Source organism: Colias eurytheme, chromosome 20 (genome assembly GCF_061535395.1).
Source record: "Colias eurytheme isolate Ceu_HAF_F1 chromosome 20, ilColEury1 Martin Lab GWU primary, whole genome shotgun sequence".
In the NCBI taxonomy this organism is placed as follows: Eukaryota; Metazoa; Arthropoda; class Insecta; order Lepidoptera; family Pieridae; genus Colias; species Colias eurytheme.
In genome coordinates, this window is record NC_142999.1 from 916025 (window position 1) to 935020 (window position 18996).

The 18996-nt window shown below is 33.6% G+C and overlaps 1 protein-coding gene across 1 annotated transcript; it reads left to right on the forward strand.

Moving 5' to 3' along the window:
• Positions 1–8464: 8464 nt before the first annotated feature.
• Positions 8465–17452, forward strand: LOC149899446 (solute carrier organic anion transporter family member 1B3-like). The gene is made up of 10 exons (XM_090113775.1): positions 8465–8626; positions 9995–10180; positions 10565–10765; positions 11162–11283; positions 11956–12042; positions 12447–12646; positions 14023–14136; positions 15137–15261; positions 15777–15917; positions 17043–17452. Exons 1-10 carry the CDS (start codon positions 8482–8484, stop codon positions 17219–17221), a joined length of 1500 nt encoding a protein of 499 aa, XP_089969901.1. The 5' UTR covers positions 8465–8481; the 3' UTR covers positions 17222–17452.
• Positions 17453–18996: the final 1544 nt, after the last annotated feature.

Here is an 18996-nt window from a genome sequence, read left to right on the forward strand (position 1 = left end):
TTGACAGTTAAACGATGACAGTTGACGTTTAAGACAAGAATATTTAGACGATCCGTTTCAAGCAATCCTATTAATTCGTAGATTCAAATAAAACATTTTCATTAATTTTTATTTAGAGTATGAAATTCAAATAATTTGTAACATGCAAATGAAATTGCTCAATAACATTATATGTGAATAAGAAATGACCATCATACGAAAGTGAAGATCATATTTAAAAAAAAATGAAATATAAACGCCTGACGAGACTGAGTTTATGAGTTTTTGATTCTCAAAATTAGTTAGGCGTTGCAAAAAAATATAATAATTGTATTTATTTGCAGTGCCAGTGTGGAAATTACAATGATGAAATTAAAATACTATGTTATTATGATTAAACTTCGTAAGAACTACAACTACTGGCTCTCTTTCTTCCTTTTGCTCTGTGCTGAAAATTTACTCTTCGAATTATCATATTTGAAAACTATGAATCTTATTCATTTTCAATGATTTTCAAACTTAACCGTAATATTATTTGAATTCGATCAAGCCGTGTACGCTCAAAAAATTAATTGTTATAGTCCACAAAGCCGTTAATTTCAAATTTTACTGAGATGCTGACTGCTGTATTGTAAACGAAATTAATGGACTTGCATTCAAATCAAATGAAAATAATAATAAACAAGACTATTGAAACCTTATTGAAACACTCAATGTATATTTAAAAAAATCGCATTATGCCGTATAAAAAAGTTTCATTGTGAATGAAACAAATATTTAAAAAGTAGTTAGGTAACAACAAAGAATAAAGTGTTATTGATATGATTTTTGTTTAGCAATGGACGCGGTAAATAGATAACCTAGTTAGCTTAGATAAAAGGGTTCAATACATTTAGTCGATAAAGCATATATTTTAACTGTTAAAAAACATTCCGATAGTACTACATTTATACGGATAGTTAGTTAGGTAGGTACTACCTACCATACATTCAAGTCGTGACAAAAATTTTATTTGTAGGTATAGATGGGGTATACAAACAACCTTTTTTTACTACTTAATTATATGCTGAAATCATATAATATTATATTTTTAGTAATTTCTTAGGCCGCCTTTACACCTGTAAGTTTTACTTACGTAAGCTACTTACGATAAATTTTCAAGTGTAAACACTCGTTGTAAGTAACTTACTGTAATTTTTTACAACTTTCGTAAATTTAAAAATTACAAGTCTAAACGTGTTCGAGTTTGCTTACGGAAGCGACTCGCAGCTTATTGAATTATTTTGATAAGTTGAGAACTCACCAAAACAATGTCCTCTAAACAAAAACAAAATAAAATCTGGTCACCAAACGAGGTAGAAGCTTTAATTACCGCTTTTGAAGCACGTCCCATACTGTGGGACTACAACTACTACCTGTAGCCAAAAATCGAAGAGTGACCATAAGTTTCTCAGCTGGTGAAATTGCCTGTCGAAAATGTGTATCTTTTTTTTTATTTTTGGAGCAACTTTTTCCAAAAGAAATTCAAAACTTGTAGTATTCATTCTTATAAAATTGAAAAATCCGTGTTGGTCTTCCATTGTCAACTCCTTCAAAAGATTTTCAAACGCACCTTGTGCCATTCTTTTTTCTAACCAAGGTTTTACCCAGCATTTTCTTTCAGTTTTTTTTTCCGTCGCTTTTTATTGGACAAAATTATATATGCAGCAGCCGCTTGAACGTGGCGTCTTCGAGGCATTTTTTTTACTGATTTAATGTAAACGGGCGTGTAATAATTTATATAAGTTTAAACTCACAAAAATTACGTAAGCATTATTTACTGTAAGTTTATTTTAAGTGTAAATGCAACCGTAAGTCAGTTACATAATTTTTACGAAAGTAACTTACAGGTGTAAAGGCGGCCTTAGACAAATTTGGTACAACTTACTTACTTGTCTTGAAGAAATTAAAGTCGGCACTTTGTAAGGTGCTGGATTCTACATCAACTAATGAAAAAAAAAAATCAAGTCATTTCACTTAAAAATTAGTCAGTTTGACTTCTTACTACCCATGAATAATATTATATCAAATCGGTCCGTTCACGTTGGCTTGCAGATATTTTACATGTAATCTATACTATAAAATTATACAGCTGAAGATTTTGTTTGTTTGAACGTAGTTACATATTATGTCGATGGTTTGAACGCGCTAATCTCAGGAACTACATTTGAAAAATTATTTCGGTGTTAGATAGCCCATTCATCGAGGAAGGCTATAGGCTATAAATATGTCATCACGCTAAGACCAACAGGAGCGGAGCCAAGCGGGTGAAACCGCGGAGCGGAGCTAGTATGTTAATATGTAGGAAGTAGGAACCTACATTCACGATCGTATGATTACGGCAAAATTTCATTACTTTTTAGGATAAACTATAAAGAAGCAAAGGCTGTTCAAAAGATTGATTTTCTCTAGATTTATAACATATAATTATTCTAACGTAACTTATAACTATAATTGTTTTTAAACTGTTGTGTCAAATAAACAATGTCGTTACATAAAGTCAATAGTTAGAGCTCTTGATAATAACTTAATTAAAATAATGATCGATATTAAACTTTGCAAATACTAGTTCAAAGTCTAATGTAGTAAGAAATTATTTACCTAAAAAAAAACACCTACCTTAATACCTACTCAAATAATTGTTTTTTTATACTCGCGATATGCAAGTCAAGAATGAATTAAAATAAATAAAAAAATGTTTCAAGAAATCCGCATTTATTGTATGTTTATGTTAATTGTTATCGTTTATGTAATAAATATATGTGATAGTGATTATTATACGAATCATAGGGGTCATTCTAACAAGTCCTTTCTAAATATAGCTGCGATCTAATGATACTCTGTATTTTGGTTTAATTGATTATTTTTTATCGCTACGTGTTTCAATGAATCTACACGAATCATTAAATGTTACATTTATTAGAATTTTATACGATTCATATACCTACAGCGAATCACGTAAATTCGTGTAATTAAAAAAAAATATCAATCACAAAATTTCATGTACACGGTGTCAGTACACCCACCTTATAGGAAATTCTGGTGTTCGCTAAACGTTCAAAGGTAGGCTTGGCCAAGAAGCCCTATAAGAACTGACGTCCTATATACAGTTACAGTACCTAAGTAATATACCTACCAAAGAAAATAAACATCATGAATATTAATAATGAACTAACGCGAACAATGTAGCTTAATTTAAAGAAGTTATTTTAATTATTATGAGTTTGGCCAATAGATGAGATATAATTGACAGCAGACAGAAAAAGGGGGATAAAGAACAAAACAAGAAGATAGAAAATCTCAGAAGCTTAGGAGAGAAAATATAGGAGCTGAGTTATGAAAATGTATTCTTGACTATTAGATGTACCTAAAGAGAACATCAAACGGTAATGTGCTGATTCCTCACCAATGTGATTATTGTATATATACCATCTATCGATTGTTTGTTAGATTTTTTTTTTATAATTATACATTAATAATATATTTTCTATATTTTGCTACATCGACTATCCCGTTACATCCCTGTTGTCAGGCAATTTTTTTTTTTAATTGAGAATTATAGGGAAGCGCTTGACCAGAATCTCGCCTGATATTGTTGTTATGCTGTTCATGATCTCATATATTTTTAGCTTGGATTTAGATAAATTGTATTACGTCCTGCATAAACAGAAATACAAGTAATTATGTGTGTTTTATGAAAAAAAAGATTAGGTTCGTAGAACGGGCGATATCCAATAATTAGTGATTTAAAAGAAAGAGGCAATTCGGGCACACCTATAGATAGCGTATCTATAGAAACGAGTAAACGACTATACCAACGAGATATTCAAATTTTCTAGTATACAACAAGTGATAAACGCGAAAACACGTGTGTTTGTAGTTTAGTGTGGTGAGTGGTAAAATTATTTTGGCACAAAAAGTATGAAATTAATTTAATTAATAAATCATTGTTATACATTTTTCCCCACTGTGACTGTATGTTTTTCTGGACCGCTCTCTGTAGGGTGATTTTGTGTATATTATGCTCTTAAGTCTAACTCAAAAAAAAAAACGGGTTGCACTCCGGGAGTGCCGGCAGAAGTGAAAACTTGATTATTAACCTTGAACATGTTTGATAATATCCATCCGTCTAAACGCTTTTTCGATCAGGTCACGTGTCCTGACGTGAATTTAAGTTTTATACCCAACGCCGCTAAAGAAGTTTTCACTTCAAAAATTGTTCAATTAGACTCCTGCTTGTTTTATCATAGATTTACCATTACCACCGGTATCGCTATAGGTACTAGTTAGATTTGTCTAAGGTCTAAGGAAGCCAAGTTTATAATTAATAATAAACAGTTTTTAAATAACGATTCCCCCCGCTTTAAGGAAAAACTATACCTACTCTATATTATATTATAGTAACTATATAAAAAGTAAAGTATCAAAACAATATATTATACAATAAAAGAAAATTTTATAGACAAAGAACAATATTGCAGCCTTTAATTGTTGATACAATATAATTATTGTGGATCATTGAGTTTCCTCGTAAATATTGATCAATGATGTCATATACTCATACCCAATTGTACCAATACTTAACATATTATGTATGTGTCTAGTAAGTATTTCAATTGATAGATTTTTGGATGTTACCTATCTTGACAAAAGAACAATTAAACATTTTTGTTTTTATTTCATGTTATAAAAAAAACATCCGATTTAATTTGATCATACATTTTATAAATACAAATACTATTAATTGATCGAAAAATTTAACAATTTTACAAAAGAAAAAGCTATCGAAGAATTATGAAAGGCCAAGCCAGTTTCGCCACTTACCTAACTATTGATAAAGTAGCTGATAGCCTATTTAAAATAATCTGTAATTTTAACTGAAAGATAATGTTTAGCAAGTTGTAAACCCAACTACCTATATTCTTGCAGCTATTTCTTTCGTATTTAGTAAAATACGCAAATTTTAGCCAAAAAATAAATCTTAATAAATAATATATATAACTAGCGGTCCGCCCCGGCTTCGCCCGTGGTACATATGAAAAATAGATGTTGGCCGATTCTCAGACTTACCCGATATGCACAGAAAATTTCATGAGAATCGGTCCACCCGTTTCGGAGGAGTATGCAGACTAACATTGTGACACGAGAATTTTATATATAAGAAGATTATTTTAAGTTTGTTACCTCTAGGCCCGATACGAGGTGGACCAGCATGCAGAAGCATGCTGCACTCCCTCACGATAATAAATACAAAAACGCAATATCATTCAAAGTATCTTTTATCAATATTTTCTAGACAGGATAATCTTGTAAAACGTGCAAAATTCAGCAGATAATTTTACATCGTAGCTGGTACTAAGCACAATGAACTTAGTTGTTGGTTGCAAACATTTTTCTTCCTTATTACAATAAGGTCAATAACAAAAATAACATACATTTTATTATTTAATAATAATCTAAGGTGAATGCAGTCTGATAATCTAATAAATAAATCACTACATAGTATAAAACAAAGTCGCTTTCTCTGTCCCTATGTCCCTATGTATGCTTAAATCTTTAAAACTACGCAACGGATTTTGATGCGGTTTTTTTGAAGTGGAAACTTCTTTAGCGGCGTTGAGCACTTTTTCTGTAATGGGTATAAAATCTTAAACTCGCGTCAAGACACGTGACTTGATCGAAAAAGCGCAAGACGGATGGATATCAAACATGCTCAACGTTAATAATCAAGTTTTCACTTCTGCCGGCACTCCCGGAGTGCAACCCGTCTTTTTTTTAATAGAACGAGTGATTCAGTAGGAAGGTTTTAGTAGGTATATAATTTATTAGGATTTAGACAAAGCGGGCGAAGCCGCGGGCGGTAAGCTAGTATATTAATCAATTGCATTTATATTTGCTACTAGTCTAGAAAAGTAGATAGTTTAATTATTCTCATGCAATGAGATCTTTCAAGTAATATTAGCATTTAGCATCATAATAATAATTATTTAATGCCCATTCACTTATGTTACAAACTTATCATGTTAACTGGCAATTTAGTGATAATCTATCAAAACTTTTTTAAAGAAAAACGCGCGATTGTATTGATTCTTATCTTATCAAAATAATCTCAACTTTTGTACGTGTCTATATACATATTTATATCGATTCATAGTATTTGATTATACGTATGATTCGTTTGATATGTTATCAATTGATTGTACTAGGTCACTGGTCACAATTAATTGGTCACGGATGAATTCTACCAATACCCGTGGCTCTCTCGTTGATGCGGCTTCTCCCCCGGAGGCCATGGGTATCTATGGACGATTTCCTTACTTAAAAAAAAGGTTACAATTAATTTCACTCTTGTGGATTATAAAGGGTAGGAGACAAAATTAGTAATGTTATCCGGGAAATCCCGATAAAACCTATCCTATGTGTTAATCCAAGTTATATGTGTGCTAAATTTCATTGTAATCGGTTCAGTAGTATTTGCGTGAAAAAGTAACAAACACACACACACACACATCCTCACAAACTTTCGCATTTATAATATTTTAATTTAGTAGGATATAGTTGTAGGAACTGTTGAATGCAAATACTGTAATTTGCTATTGTATCATCAAGCACATCAAGCTCTATATAGGTAGGAGACTGGAGAGCATAGACAATGGTAGGATCGGAATAGCTATAAAGTAATCACAAATGATCAAGAGAAGATTCAGTCTTTAGACGCGTTCAATTTTTTTATTGTACTAACAAACCCTAATCCTGCATATTTTTTACAGATACCTGCAATATGAACAAAGAAAAAACCTATAAATGAAATAATTTAAAAATTCTACCGCTTAAACGGCTATACCTATAAATGAAATAATTTTATAATTCTACTATTAGTTAGTTGATATAAAATCATCATGGACCGTTTGAGGAGTGTGTGGGGAACGGGTAAGTTTGTTAATTGTTTATTCGATTCTCAGTTTTGTTATTTTAACTCTTTAAATGTACGTAATTTATGTGAATAACCTACTCTAAATATTTAACTAACGAATGTTATTTTTTATACATACCTATAATGTTTAAAATTGACCGCCTCCTCGGTACAGTGGTTGACGCGTGAGCGTAACACCAAGGGGTCCTGGGTTCGATTCCCGGTGGAGAGGAAGAAAAAAAAATGTCTCGGTCTGGTAGGACACAGAAGGCTGATCACCTTCATGTCCCTAAAGAAAATCGATCAGTGAAACAGATGTAGGTATAATGCATCTGCCCCTTACCCCACTAGGAGACATGGGACTTCACTTTTATGTTTAAAATTAAGTTTCTCATGTAAGTGACTTATTATCTTAATGGGAATAAACGTCTTTAAACCTTAAATGAATTGCACATAATAATAATTGAAAATAGGTCCACTGATCTTGATAAGGTAATCGATATCCATTAAACTTATCGTTGCCTAATGTAAGCTATACAAGTATATACGCTACGGTCAACCGTAGGTATACCTGCAGCGTAGGTCAACAGCCATACACGCTACGGATAACCGTAGGTATACCTGCGTAGGTAGGTACAAAATACTCTGCGCAAGAATACCTCTCCAGTTGGATTTGCCAGATGTAGCGTGTGTGGTAGCCAACCCAGCGTTGTTAAACAACCTCAGTTGTAAAACTGAGGAAAAAAGAGCGTGTTTGCCGAGCACACGTGTCAGAAGTTAAACTTCTTTGGCAAGACTTTGAAATTTTACTCAACGCGCATAACGAAGTTTCTGTTTATAAATTCAAATTAGTATGTGTTGAGGTACCTATAACACATGATAAGAACCTTTCTGGTCTGAATAATAAAGCTCGAAATTGTCTGTATTTCAGTGGTAACAAAAGTGAAGTCATGGGAGAAAACAGAGCTAAATGCTAGCCAGATTAGAGATCCAGTGTTCGGCAATTTGCTGACCATCACCATAGCTGAAGTAGCAGCGTATAGGATTATTACACAAGATGTCAGAGTGGGAGCTTTACCGTCTTATATGCCTTGTAAGTATAGCATTGAAGGTTATATTCATGAAGAAATAGTAAAGAAACCTGTATCATTTTATAATGTAAGTATACTTTTTTATTCTAGTAAAAAAGGCTTATTTCGTGCACACCTACCATTTGATCCACATAAAGTTTACTCTATTCATATTTAGCGATATGGTATTTTTATAAATTTATAAAGAATAGAAAAAATTCGATCACGAGGCGGGACTCGAACCCGTATCCTTTCACGCCAATCCGGGGCGGATGCCTAACCAACTCGGCAACCCATGACTCACCAGAGCGATCGAATTTATTCTATTCTTTCAGTTTTACGTGTCTAATTTTTCTATTCTTTATAAATTTATATTTATAAAGCATATTATGAATGCCATAAAACCAAAAATATCAAATTCAGGAGTATTTTTTTTAACGGGAGTTTCTTTTTACAGATATAATTATAACTCTAGTAGCAATGGTCGAAGCAATATTAGCTCCAATCGTATCCTGGTTCGGCTACAGGACGCGCAGGAAAATGTTACTCGCGTGGTCGCTTGCGTTGATTCTGACGTCATTCGTGTGGTTCGTGTTACCCAGGCCTGACAGTATCGAGGAGTCTGGTAATATTATGATCCCATCAAAAACATCCTGTAAAAAACCCAAGTCTCGCAGCTCAGTCTTTCTACCGTCAAAAGTTGTGAGATCCATGTAATACCAAGTCGGTTAATCTATTTAGTGTCTACTTGAAGGACCTTCTGTCTTAAGTTATTACATAAGTTATTATCATGCCAATATTAAAAATATTTAACGTTTTAAACAAATAGATCGACTTGGACATCGCTTAATTTGATTATTAGTATGTATCACACTACACAGCACGACGGGCCAGCGACCAACAGGAACGAGAGTTTCAATCGCGTGAGGCGCGAGAGACTAAAGAATCTAATATAATATTGTAATATTCATTTTGTTTTTATGCGATGTCCAAGTCGATCTATTTGTTTAAAACGTTAAATATTTTTAATATTGGCATGATAATAACTTATGTAATAACTTAAGACAGAAGGTCCTTCAAGTAGACACTAAATAGATTAACCGACTTGGTATTACATGGATCTCACAACTTTTGACGGTAGAAAGACTGAGCTGCGAGACTTGGGTTTTTTACAGGATGTTTTTGATGGGATCTCACTTCTTTTTGTAGAGCCTTTCTTTTTGATACCACCACCAACCACCAACTGCATAAATAACTTTGTAATCCCATAGTAGTAGTTGGTGTATTTGGAAAACTGGACCGAAATTACAAAATATTTAAGTTTTCCCATGATTAAGACACTAAACTCTATATGTATTCCAAATATGAAGCTTCTAAGTCTGCTAGAAGTGCCTTGGACTTTTGATGATCGGTGAGTCAGTGAGTGACAAAATTTAGAAACTTTAACAAGTTGTCATTCTTAAACTACTGGTTCAAATTGACTGAAATTTTAAATATTCCGTGTTTATACAATGCCGGATTAGTTACTGAAGATTCAGGTTTCTTGCTTTATCCACAACCGAATTATAGGGGGTCGAAAAAGGCCCGAATTGCTTCGAGAAAAGGATGGTACGGCCGTGCCGCTTCTTTTTTGCTCGACTTGGCGGGGGCACTGCCGTGCCCCCAGATATTTATTTAATTTTTGTTAGTATTAGAAATATTGTAATACTGTGATTAGCACAGTATTACAATATTCTTGCTATTAGTGTGTCGAGATCTCGTATTTTATTCAATGTTTTTTGAATCGCAGTTTGCTATGTGTGTTTTAAAATTTAACTGTAATTATGATTATTGATTTCTGCTATTTCTTGCACAACAACTTATCATTTTCACATTTTATAATTTTCTTGTTACAATGCAAGATTCCCTGTAACACCTGTGTGGTAAATGTTAAAAATATGTAATGACGATTCGAAAGTGCTTCTAATACAATTAATAATTTATAATCTTCCAGAATTCTGCAACAGATTCGCACGGAATCCCGTAATAACTTACACAGGCCTGTCAGCACGTACAGCTGTCAGACTGCTCGTTACCATAGTAGCGGCGATCGGCTTCTGCCTGTCGAGAGCAGCCACGTGGAGTCACTATATCGCATATAGCGATGAATATGCACCGCAGCGTACTACCGTTCATTTTGGTAAGATTATTAGGACAATTAAGCACAGGACCTTCTTAGCACAGAACCTTCTTAGCACAGATAAAAATATATGCTAAGAAGGTGCAATTGAAATATGAAGAGTTTCTTTGGTTGTGTGCACGGGCTAATCTTCGGAACTGCTGGGTGGAATGGAAAAAATATTTTACGTTGGATAGATCTATTGGCCAATAGAAGCGAAGCAATAGATAATGTTATTTTTGAGAGCAGATGAAGTTGCGTGCTTGAGCTAGTAATAACATAATGTCTTAACTTGTACTGAAACTGCTTTCCATGAAAGTAGCTCATAATTTCAATGTAACATATCTAATATTTTTCAAAAGTATTTCTAAAATAAATTATTAAACTAGTAAATTTCCTTTCCAGGTATTATTGTTATAAGTCGAGTCATACCGCTCATGTTCGGTTACAAAATGTTAACATTGATCGTGGAACAGACGGTTCTATTCAAAATTTTGATAATCACGATAAGTACGGTAGTCAATGGAATACGGATACATTTTTCTGTACCAAAAGGCATCCCAAAAGTAGCGGAGGGTGTTAAGGTGCCATCTATGGACGATAGAGGTTAGTTTCTACAGTTTTGTTGACAAAATTATTCCAAATTCAAGTCGTGGTTAATATGCATTTCAAACACGACGCGTTCTTGCAACAAAGTAAAGCCATACCGCGATCTGAACATTGTGTTACCGTAACATGTATTTTAACATGTATTTTTTAATAAATGAAATAATTTAAATTATTTCACACGGGAGTATGAAATGGATCTCCATTACATATAATATTGTTTTACTGATTTTTCAATCATAATGCTTGCAATCGCAATGCTTTACGATGAAAATAATCAGAAAGCTTTTTCAACCAGACCGTGATATTTTTTACGTTAATCGCAATGCGAATCAGATTTTCTTTGTTTATCCATAGCAAAGATGTGATTTAAGTAACATTAGTGTTGTTTTACAGGTTTCTTTCAAAGTCTAACTCGGGTGTTTTGCAACCTGGTCGCCATGACGCAAATGATGGCGATGGGTCTTTTAACAGCTGCGTTCTGGGGTTTTGGGTATCATGAAGAGGAAATTGCGAAGGTAATGCTTCGAATTTTAGTAAGTTTTTGTACTAAATGGCGCTCGGAGGGGTACATAGGATAAATATGATATAGAGTGCCAATCATTCCCAAGAAGTAACGTCACAAACGTGCCTTAGTAATAACGATTCAATTTTGTTACTATGGTTCTTTCACTTTCTGCCTACTTTTCTATCTAAATATGTTTATTATTTTGTTGCCTCCGAGCTTCCAAACCTCCTAGATTTTGATGATTTTTTTCCTATTTGAATGATATTACAGTCTTCCATACGAACGGTAAGCGCAGAACCGAGTCCTGGGTTCGATTCCTAGTGGAGATAAAGAAAAAAATGTCTCCTGGCAGGACACGGAAGGCGAATGTCCAACGTGCTGCTAAAAATCAATTAGTGCAACAGTCCCCTAGTGGGGACACAGGACTTCACTTTTCAGTCTTTCATTTGATCCAATTAAAATTTTGATAAAAAAAAATACGTTTCTGTTTGGAAGAGCCGCGTTTTAAAAACTTTAAATTAACTATTAAGTCATTCTTTCATAGTTCAAGTAAGCAATAAGTTCATGACTTCTAGTATAAAGCTACTTTCTACAGCGACGCATAAAGTGTCTTATTTAGATGTAATTGCGATATCCGAATTCTATGCTAAATAAAATAATATGTAAAATTGTAATATTTCAGACAAATTACAACGTGTTGCCCGTAGCATCAAACGTGAACAATCACACGGAATATTTCCGCTATTTCCTTGCTATCGTTTCGATTGTGGTAAGTTTCATCAGGTTTTTTTTTATATTCGCAAGGCTAGTCTAGCCTGCAATGTTTTATTCGATTATTAGTTATGACAGTTAAATATCTTGGTTAGGTAACGAAATCATTTTTTTTTATCCATACAACTTTTTTCGGAACTAAGGTTACTAATACTTAACTAATACTTTTTGACGTTCTTACATTTGTGTACGTATGCTATCTGTAAATAAGCATAAACAGAAGTTGTACGTCCCTAATAAATAATATAATAAAAAAACTCAAAAACTCACTTAAACTAAAGTTTGCATTAAATCATCCGTTTAAAGTGGGTCGAAATCGAATTAAGACGTCTTTCAAACATATCAATTACATACAAACATACAGGTGAAGAAAAAGCGTGTTAAAAAGCATAAAATTTTCAGTACGTAGGAGTAAAACACTCAGAGCCGATACGCAAACAGTACGAAATACAACGCGGTCTGAAGCAAGTGATAAAGATGACGATCATAGCAGCTGTCATGTATATCATTATTGTGATGGTCCCACCGTGTCAAAAGGGCCAGGTCGCTGGCTTTGAGAATAGTAACAGATATGTACATCCGAGTTGCAGTTTGCCTTGTGGGTAAGTCTAATTAAATATAAATTTATAAAGAATAGAAAAAGTTCGATCACAAGGCGGGACCCGAACCCGCATCCTTTCACGCCAATCCGGGGCGGATGCCTGACCAACTCGGCCGTGACCCGCCAGAGCGATCGAATCGTGATCGAATTTTTTCTATTAGAAAGAAAGAAAGAAACATTTATTTATCAGAGACAGCACACTTTATAAATATATTATATAAATATAAATTTATTCCATCAGGCCCCGGAATCACAGACACAATAGAAAATCTATTGTGTCGTGGCCCGATCGGGGCGCTCGGTGGTCAATGGGTTAAAACTATTAGTTATAAATTTATAACTATTAGTTATAAATTTATATTTATAAAGCATTAGAATGCCATAAAACCAAAAATATAAAATTCAAGTCTAAATAAGTTTTATGGGGTTAACAGGAATGTTATTAGTAGACATCGGATTATATGCACTAACAAAATGCCAAAATATGCATGCAAATATGCACTAAAAAAGGCCGAAATATGCACTAAAAACGACTGATATGCCTAAAATATGCACAATACAAAATCAAAAATACCTTTATTATTTTATATATTTAAATCTAAGATGTACAAAAACAGTGAAATTTTCTTGAAATTAAGTATAGTTTTTGTGCCAATATACAATTAAGCATTTTTACCTAATTTTCGAGCGCAAATTTGTGACGTTTGTCACCCGCGAGCCCCTTAGACCTTTCCGGGCTAAATCTAGCCCTTTTTTGGAATTCAACCCGTGTTTTAAGTTTTTAGCCCCGAAAGGGTAATCTAGCCCTATTTTTAATGGCTCAAAATTTACTTAAAATGGAGCCCATTTTGTAATTTTTCGCCATTTTACCATGCCAAAATATGGTTTGTTTACTCGCTGAGCGTTCTGATTGGCTAATAAAGGTTAGTCGACCAATCAAAACTCCCGTTACTTAACGAAATATGCACTATTGGGGAAAAAGGCTAAAATATGCACTAACGCCGTAATTAGAGAGTTTTATGCATTTGCATATGCAAATATGCAAATGCATATAATCCGATGTCTAGTTATTAGCATAGCTTTTGGATAGAATTGCATTCGTTTTTCTATTTGTTATCATATCTTGTTACTTTTTTAGTGAAAATGGTTTTTATTCAAGCTGGTTAAATAAGTTCGCTTATGATTTAAGATAGTTGAAGTATTAATAGTAATTTCTTTGTCAAGATGTCAATAATAATGTTAGGAAGAATTTTGCAATAATAAATTTTGACGTAATTTTAACATAAATTTACCATAATCACGATTATTTTGTGAATAAATACTACTATTATTTATTATTTCCCCTTTATAAAAATTTAATTCGTTGTTACTTTTCAGTTGCGTTCCAAGATGGCGCGAATTTTCCCCCGTGTGTGTGGTGGATACAATGACGACATACGTGTCACCGTGCGAGGCGGGATGTGTGGGAACTGATACTATCGCTAATTTGCAGTAAGAACTATTAAAGTACTTTTTTTATATAGTTGGGAAACTTCCATAGATACCCACGGCCCCCGGGAAAGGAGCCGTGGGATATATCGAATTCTTACCGACTAACCCCACTGTGTTCCGTTCGGCCGCTTTAATGATGGGGCCGTGGGTATTGGTTGGAATTCTTCCGCGAACCTACTTATATGTACCTATATTCATAGTTGAAAATATTATTAAACTCTAAATTACTAGAACAAAATGCTTCTAATAAATATGCACATAATTTCTGTTTGTAATCACCATTTCTCCTTAAAAAAAGAGCGTGTGTCCGAGAGCACGTGTCAGAAGTGAAACTTGTTTGGCAAGATTGAAAGATACCAAAAATCGTCGCCTTTCTCCATGACGTGACTGTATTGCCATGACGCGACCTTGAAATTTTACTCTCAACGCGCCTAAAGAAGTTACACTTCAAAAAGTTTGGAAAATCCAAAAGTGTCACGCTTATTATGTTACAAGTTTAAAATTGACCGATAATTTAGACCAGAAAAAAGAGACTCACTAACTTTTAAAAGGTGTTAAGTTAATAAAATGTAAAAAGACGTGTGGCACTCGGGGACTGCCGCGGTAAAGCTATTGCATGCTATGCCTTCAAGCCACACCTCCGCGCCCGTCCCCGTTTTTTCGTTACGTAATTTCTGGATTCGGTCCCCGCGCTCAAGGCCCGCGATAGAAGCTATGCAATAACTTAAAAGTAATACATAAATACATATTATATACACACACACACACAAACACACACACCAAACATTCATTGGCTTGGCTATCCCCCTTTTATTTTTATTTTTGCCTTTGTATAAATTTTCTTTATAATTTTACCTTTATCAAGACCACAATGTATTAAGGGAAGGGACTGGCTTTCTTAATACTGGCTATGCCTAGCAAGAGAGCCAGAGCCTCATAACCAATATTGTATATCCAAAAGGTGAAATAAAGATTTATTTTATTTATTTATAATATACAGGGTGTACACAAACTGTAGCTGCTCAGTATCGGGTCGGGCGCTGCCGGGCGCCTGCAGCGACTACAACTGCTGGCACGGATATAACTTCCATCTCGCTGTTTATACCATTATTATTACTGTTTCTGGTAAGTAATAATATATTTCTAATAATATTATGTAATTTAAATATAATATGATTGTTTTGCAATACCTGCATAAGGTTGCTACTTGCTAATATGTATGAAAAATGTATTGGTACCTATGCAATAAATGATTTGAATTTGAATTTTGAATTTAAGTAATATGTCCTATTTCTTTTCTAGTAATAATCTTCGGTCTTACATCTGCTAAAGTGCTAACATGACCGTTTATCGTTATGAAAAACAACTGTCTTTCCCAATAAACGTCAATTAGTTAACTAAACATTTGTGAACAATTAACTGCTATTGTAAAACCTCCCGCGGTTTCACCATTTGCTCCGCTCCTGTTGATCTTAGCGTTATGTTATATAGCCTATAGTAGTCTTCTTCGATAAATGGGCTATCTAACCGAAAGAATTTTACAAATCGGACCAATAGTTCCTGAGATTAGCGCGTTCAAACAAACTCTTCAGCTTTATAATATTAGTATAGATAATAATTTTATTTTTTTATATTTTCAGTATTAGCATTCCAATCACAAGGCATGGTGATACTAAAGTCCGTGGACCCGCGGGACAAATCCGTGGCGATGGGCGTCATGTGGTCGGTCATAGCTATAGTGGCGTTTGTGTTCGGGCATAATATCTACTATTTTATTGCACGTGAGTATTTCTATGGACATCATTATTTAAAATATATATTTTGACATGATTTTAAAAGAGCTTTTTGCCGGTTCTTCTCCATAGATACTGCTTTCCGAATCGGTGGTAAATGTAAAAAAATATGTAATGACGATTGAAAAGTGCTTCTTGAAGAAGTCTTATAGAATAAACTAGCGGTCCGCCCCGGCTTCGCCCGTGGTACATATTTACGTTTTCTCTACATAAGAACTATCCTCGTACTTCAAGGAATATAATAGAAAAGAATTATCGAAATCGGTTCAGCCGTTCACACGTGATGCCGTGACAACGCGAAACGGGTGCGGACCCGCCGCCTTTTTATAGCTCCCGCCGCGAAGCGCGTCGAACGCGGCAACTGATACACAAAAATAATCCTTATGGCATGTAATTCACACGCGATGACTTATAGCGTATTTCATGTATAACTTTGGTGTTTCTACACCGATTTACATGATTCTTTTACTATAACCTGCCCAGGAGTATGAAGAATAATTGTGCCAAATTTCGTTAAAATCCGTCGTGTAGTTTTTGTTTCTATAACGAATATACAGACAGACAGACAGACAGACAGACAGACAAAAATTTTACTGATTGCATTTTTGGCATCAGTAGCGATCCCTCATCACCCCTTCATAGTTTTTTTTTAAATATATTTCATGTACAGAATTGGCCTCTCTACAGATTTATTATAAGTAAGTATAGATAAATGTTTGAGTTTAAAATGTTTTGAGTTTAAATACATGGACCGTCTCAATAGTGTCGTTGCACGACTGAGCAAAATGCATGATTTTTTTCTGTATTGCGGACATAGCCATACTTACTTTATACTTCACAAAATATTCGGGCGGAAATAATTCGCATCGCTTCGCGTTCATTTTGCAAATTATTTTCCGCGCGAGTTTTTTATCGCGTCCTTATGATTCAATGTGTTACAACTGTTACAGAATTGCGAGAAAAAATCCGCGCGGTAAATAGCCGCTGCTCGGAAACCGACTTATAATATTTTCCCCGATTTTGCCGAATCTGCTATAATGATGATTTATTTTCGACATAAAACTAATGTGTTGAATTTCTCAACTAACTTTTGAATTATGTTTTTTTTTTCAGTGAAATCCTGCGCCTGGCTGACTGGTGAAAGGTGCCAAGTGTTCAATGATCGCTTCCCGTATTTTGTTGGATTTACCAGCGCCATCTTGGCTTTTATATCTGTGTCCGTTAATTTCATAACAAAAGGGTATTTACGATTCAAAGAAAAACATAGCGTCCCACAAAGTGACGAAGAATAATTGTTATTTATATGTATATTAGGTATTGTAGTTAAGTTTGTATCTGTGATTTTGTAACAAAATATTTAAGTACATTTTTTGTATAATATTTTTTGTATTTATATCGAAATATGGATATTGTTATTTACAATTTTATACGAGCATTAAGTTAAGAATAATTATTATTGTAATATTAAAATAGAAAATATTGTTTTTGTAATTTTTTACAACTACTTTTTAAGATAGGATCTTTACAGGGTTACGTTATTGTTATTTGTTTATGTACTTACGTTATATTATAATTAAATATGTAGTAAAAAGTTAAAAACCAGTGACTATTTGCAAAAATCAAATATTCCATAGATGTATTAACTATTAAGTCTATTTATGTAGATGTATTACCTAATTATAGATATTAAAAATTATAGCAAAAATAGTTTAATTTTATTTTATTTATTGATAAACAATAACTATTAATACAAAACGCACAACTTGATCAAGATTTGAGCGTAATGTACCTATCTATGAAATAGTAAATTATTTTATACTAGCTTTCCGCCTGCGGCTTCGCCCGCGTTTTCAAAGAAAAACCCACATAGTTCCCGTTTCCGTGGGATTTCCGGGATAAAACCTAGCCTATGTTACTCGTGGATAATGTAGCTTTCGAATGGTGAAAGAATTTTTAAAATCGGTCCAGTAGTTTATGAGCCTATTCATTACAATCAAACAAACAAACAAACAAAGTTTTCCTCTTTATAATATTAGTGTAGATGTAGATATTATTAGGTATTATATGTAGGTAGGTATAAATAATATGTAGGTAGGTATATTAAAAAATGTGTGTGTGTACTAGTGAGAAGTGAAACTTCTTTGTGACCTTATTTTTCAAAAAATAATTTACTATGTATATATGCAACTTTACAAAAATACGTCGAATCACGCGTGGTAGGGATAAGAAAAAGATGGCGCGTAACGGAAAAATGTCACGCGTAACGAAAAAATGTTACACTAAATTATTTCCAACCCCGATAAAGAAGTTTTACTTCAAAAATACCTGATACATATTCCTGATATAAGCAGGAATTACAATATTTAATTTCTGCCTTACTTTGCTAGTCGAGCATTTTATACAGTATAAGTAGTATAATTTTAGTTTGTGTATATATTTAGTGTAATTTATTTTAATTTTATAAACAAATATATTATTTAAGGATATATTTAAATAAATGCAGTTTTAATTAATTATTTCTTTATTTATATACAAAGCCATGTCATGTTTAACGAATTTTACAATCATGCTTCAAGTCTTATCTAATTTACCATAAATTACAAATACTTAGCAACACGAGAGAATACAAAGTCCCATAAGAATTCCTCATAGCTCTCTTCTTGCATTAGTTTTTCAATATACATGTTTAATAAGAACTAATTACAATAACTATGTAAATAAAACTAATTATATCAGGTAATAATAGTGGCTTTTTGTTGAATTTTGTTTTCTTTATGGCTAACTTCAACAACGTCAAACCATTGCATATTTTAGTGCCGACAACTTCGATCAAGACTTCGATCAATAATAAGGGCGTATTCAGAAAGAAAGCTTGAAACTTGTAAGCGCTTATAAGCGCTTATCGGCGCTTATAAGCGCTGGTAACCCGCGCAGGAAAATATATGAACATGCGCTTATAAGCGCTGATCGGCGCCGACAAGTTCCAACAAGTTTCAACAAACTTGTCGGCGCCGATCAGCGCTTATAAGCGCATGTTCATATATTTTCCTGCGCGGGTTACCAGCGC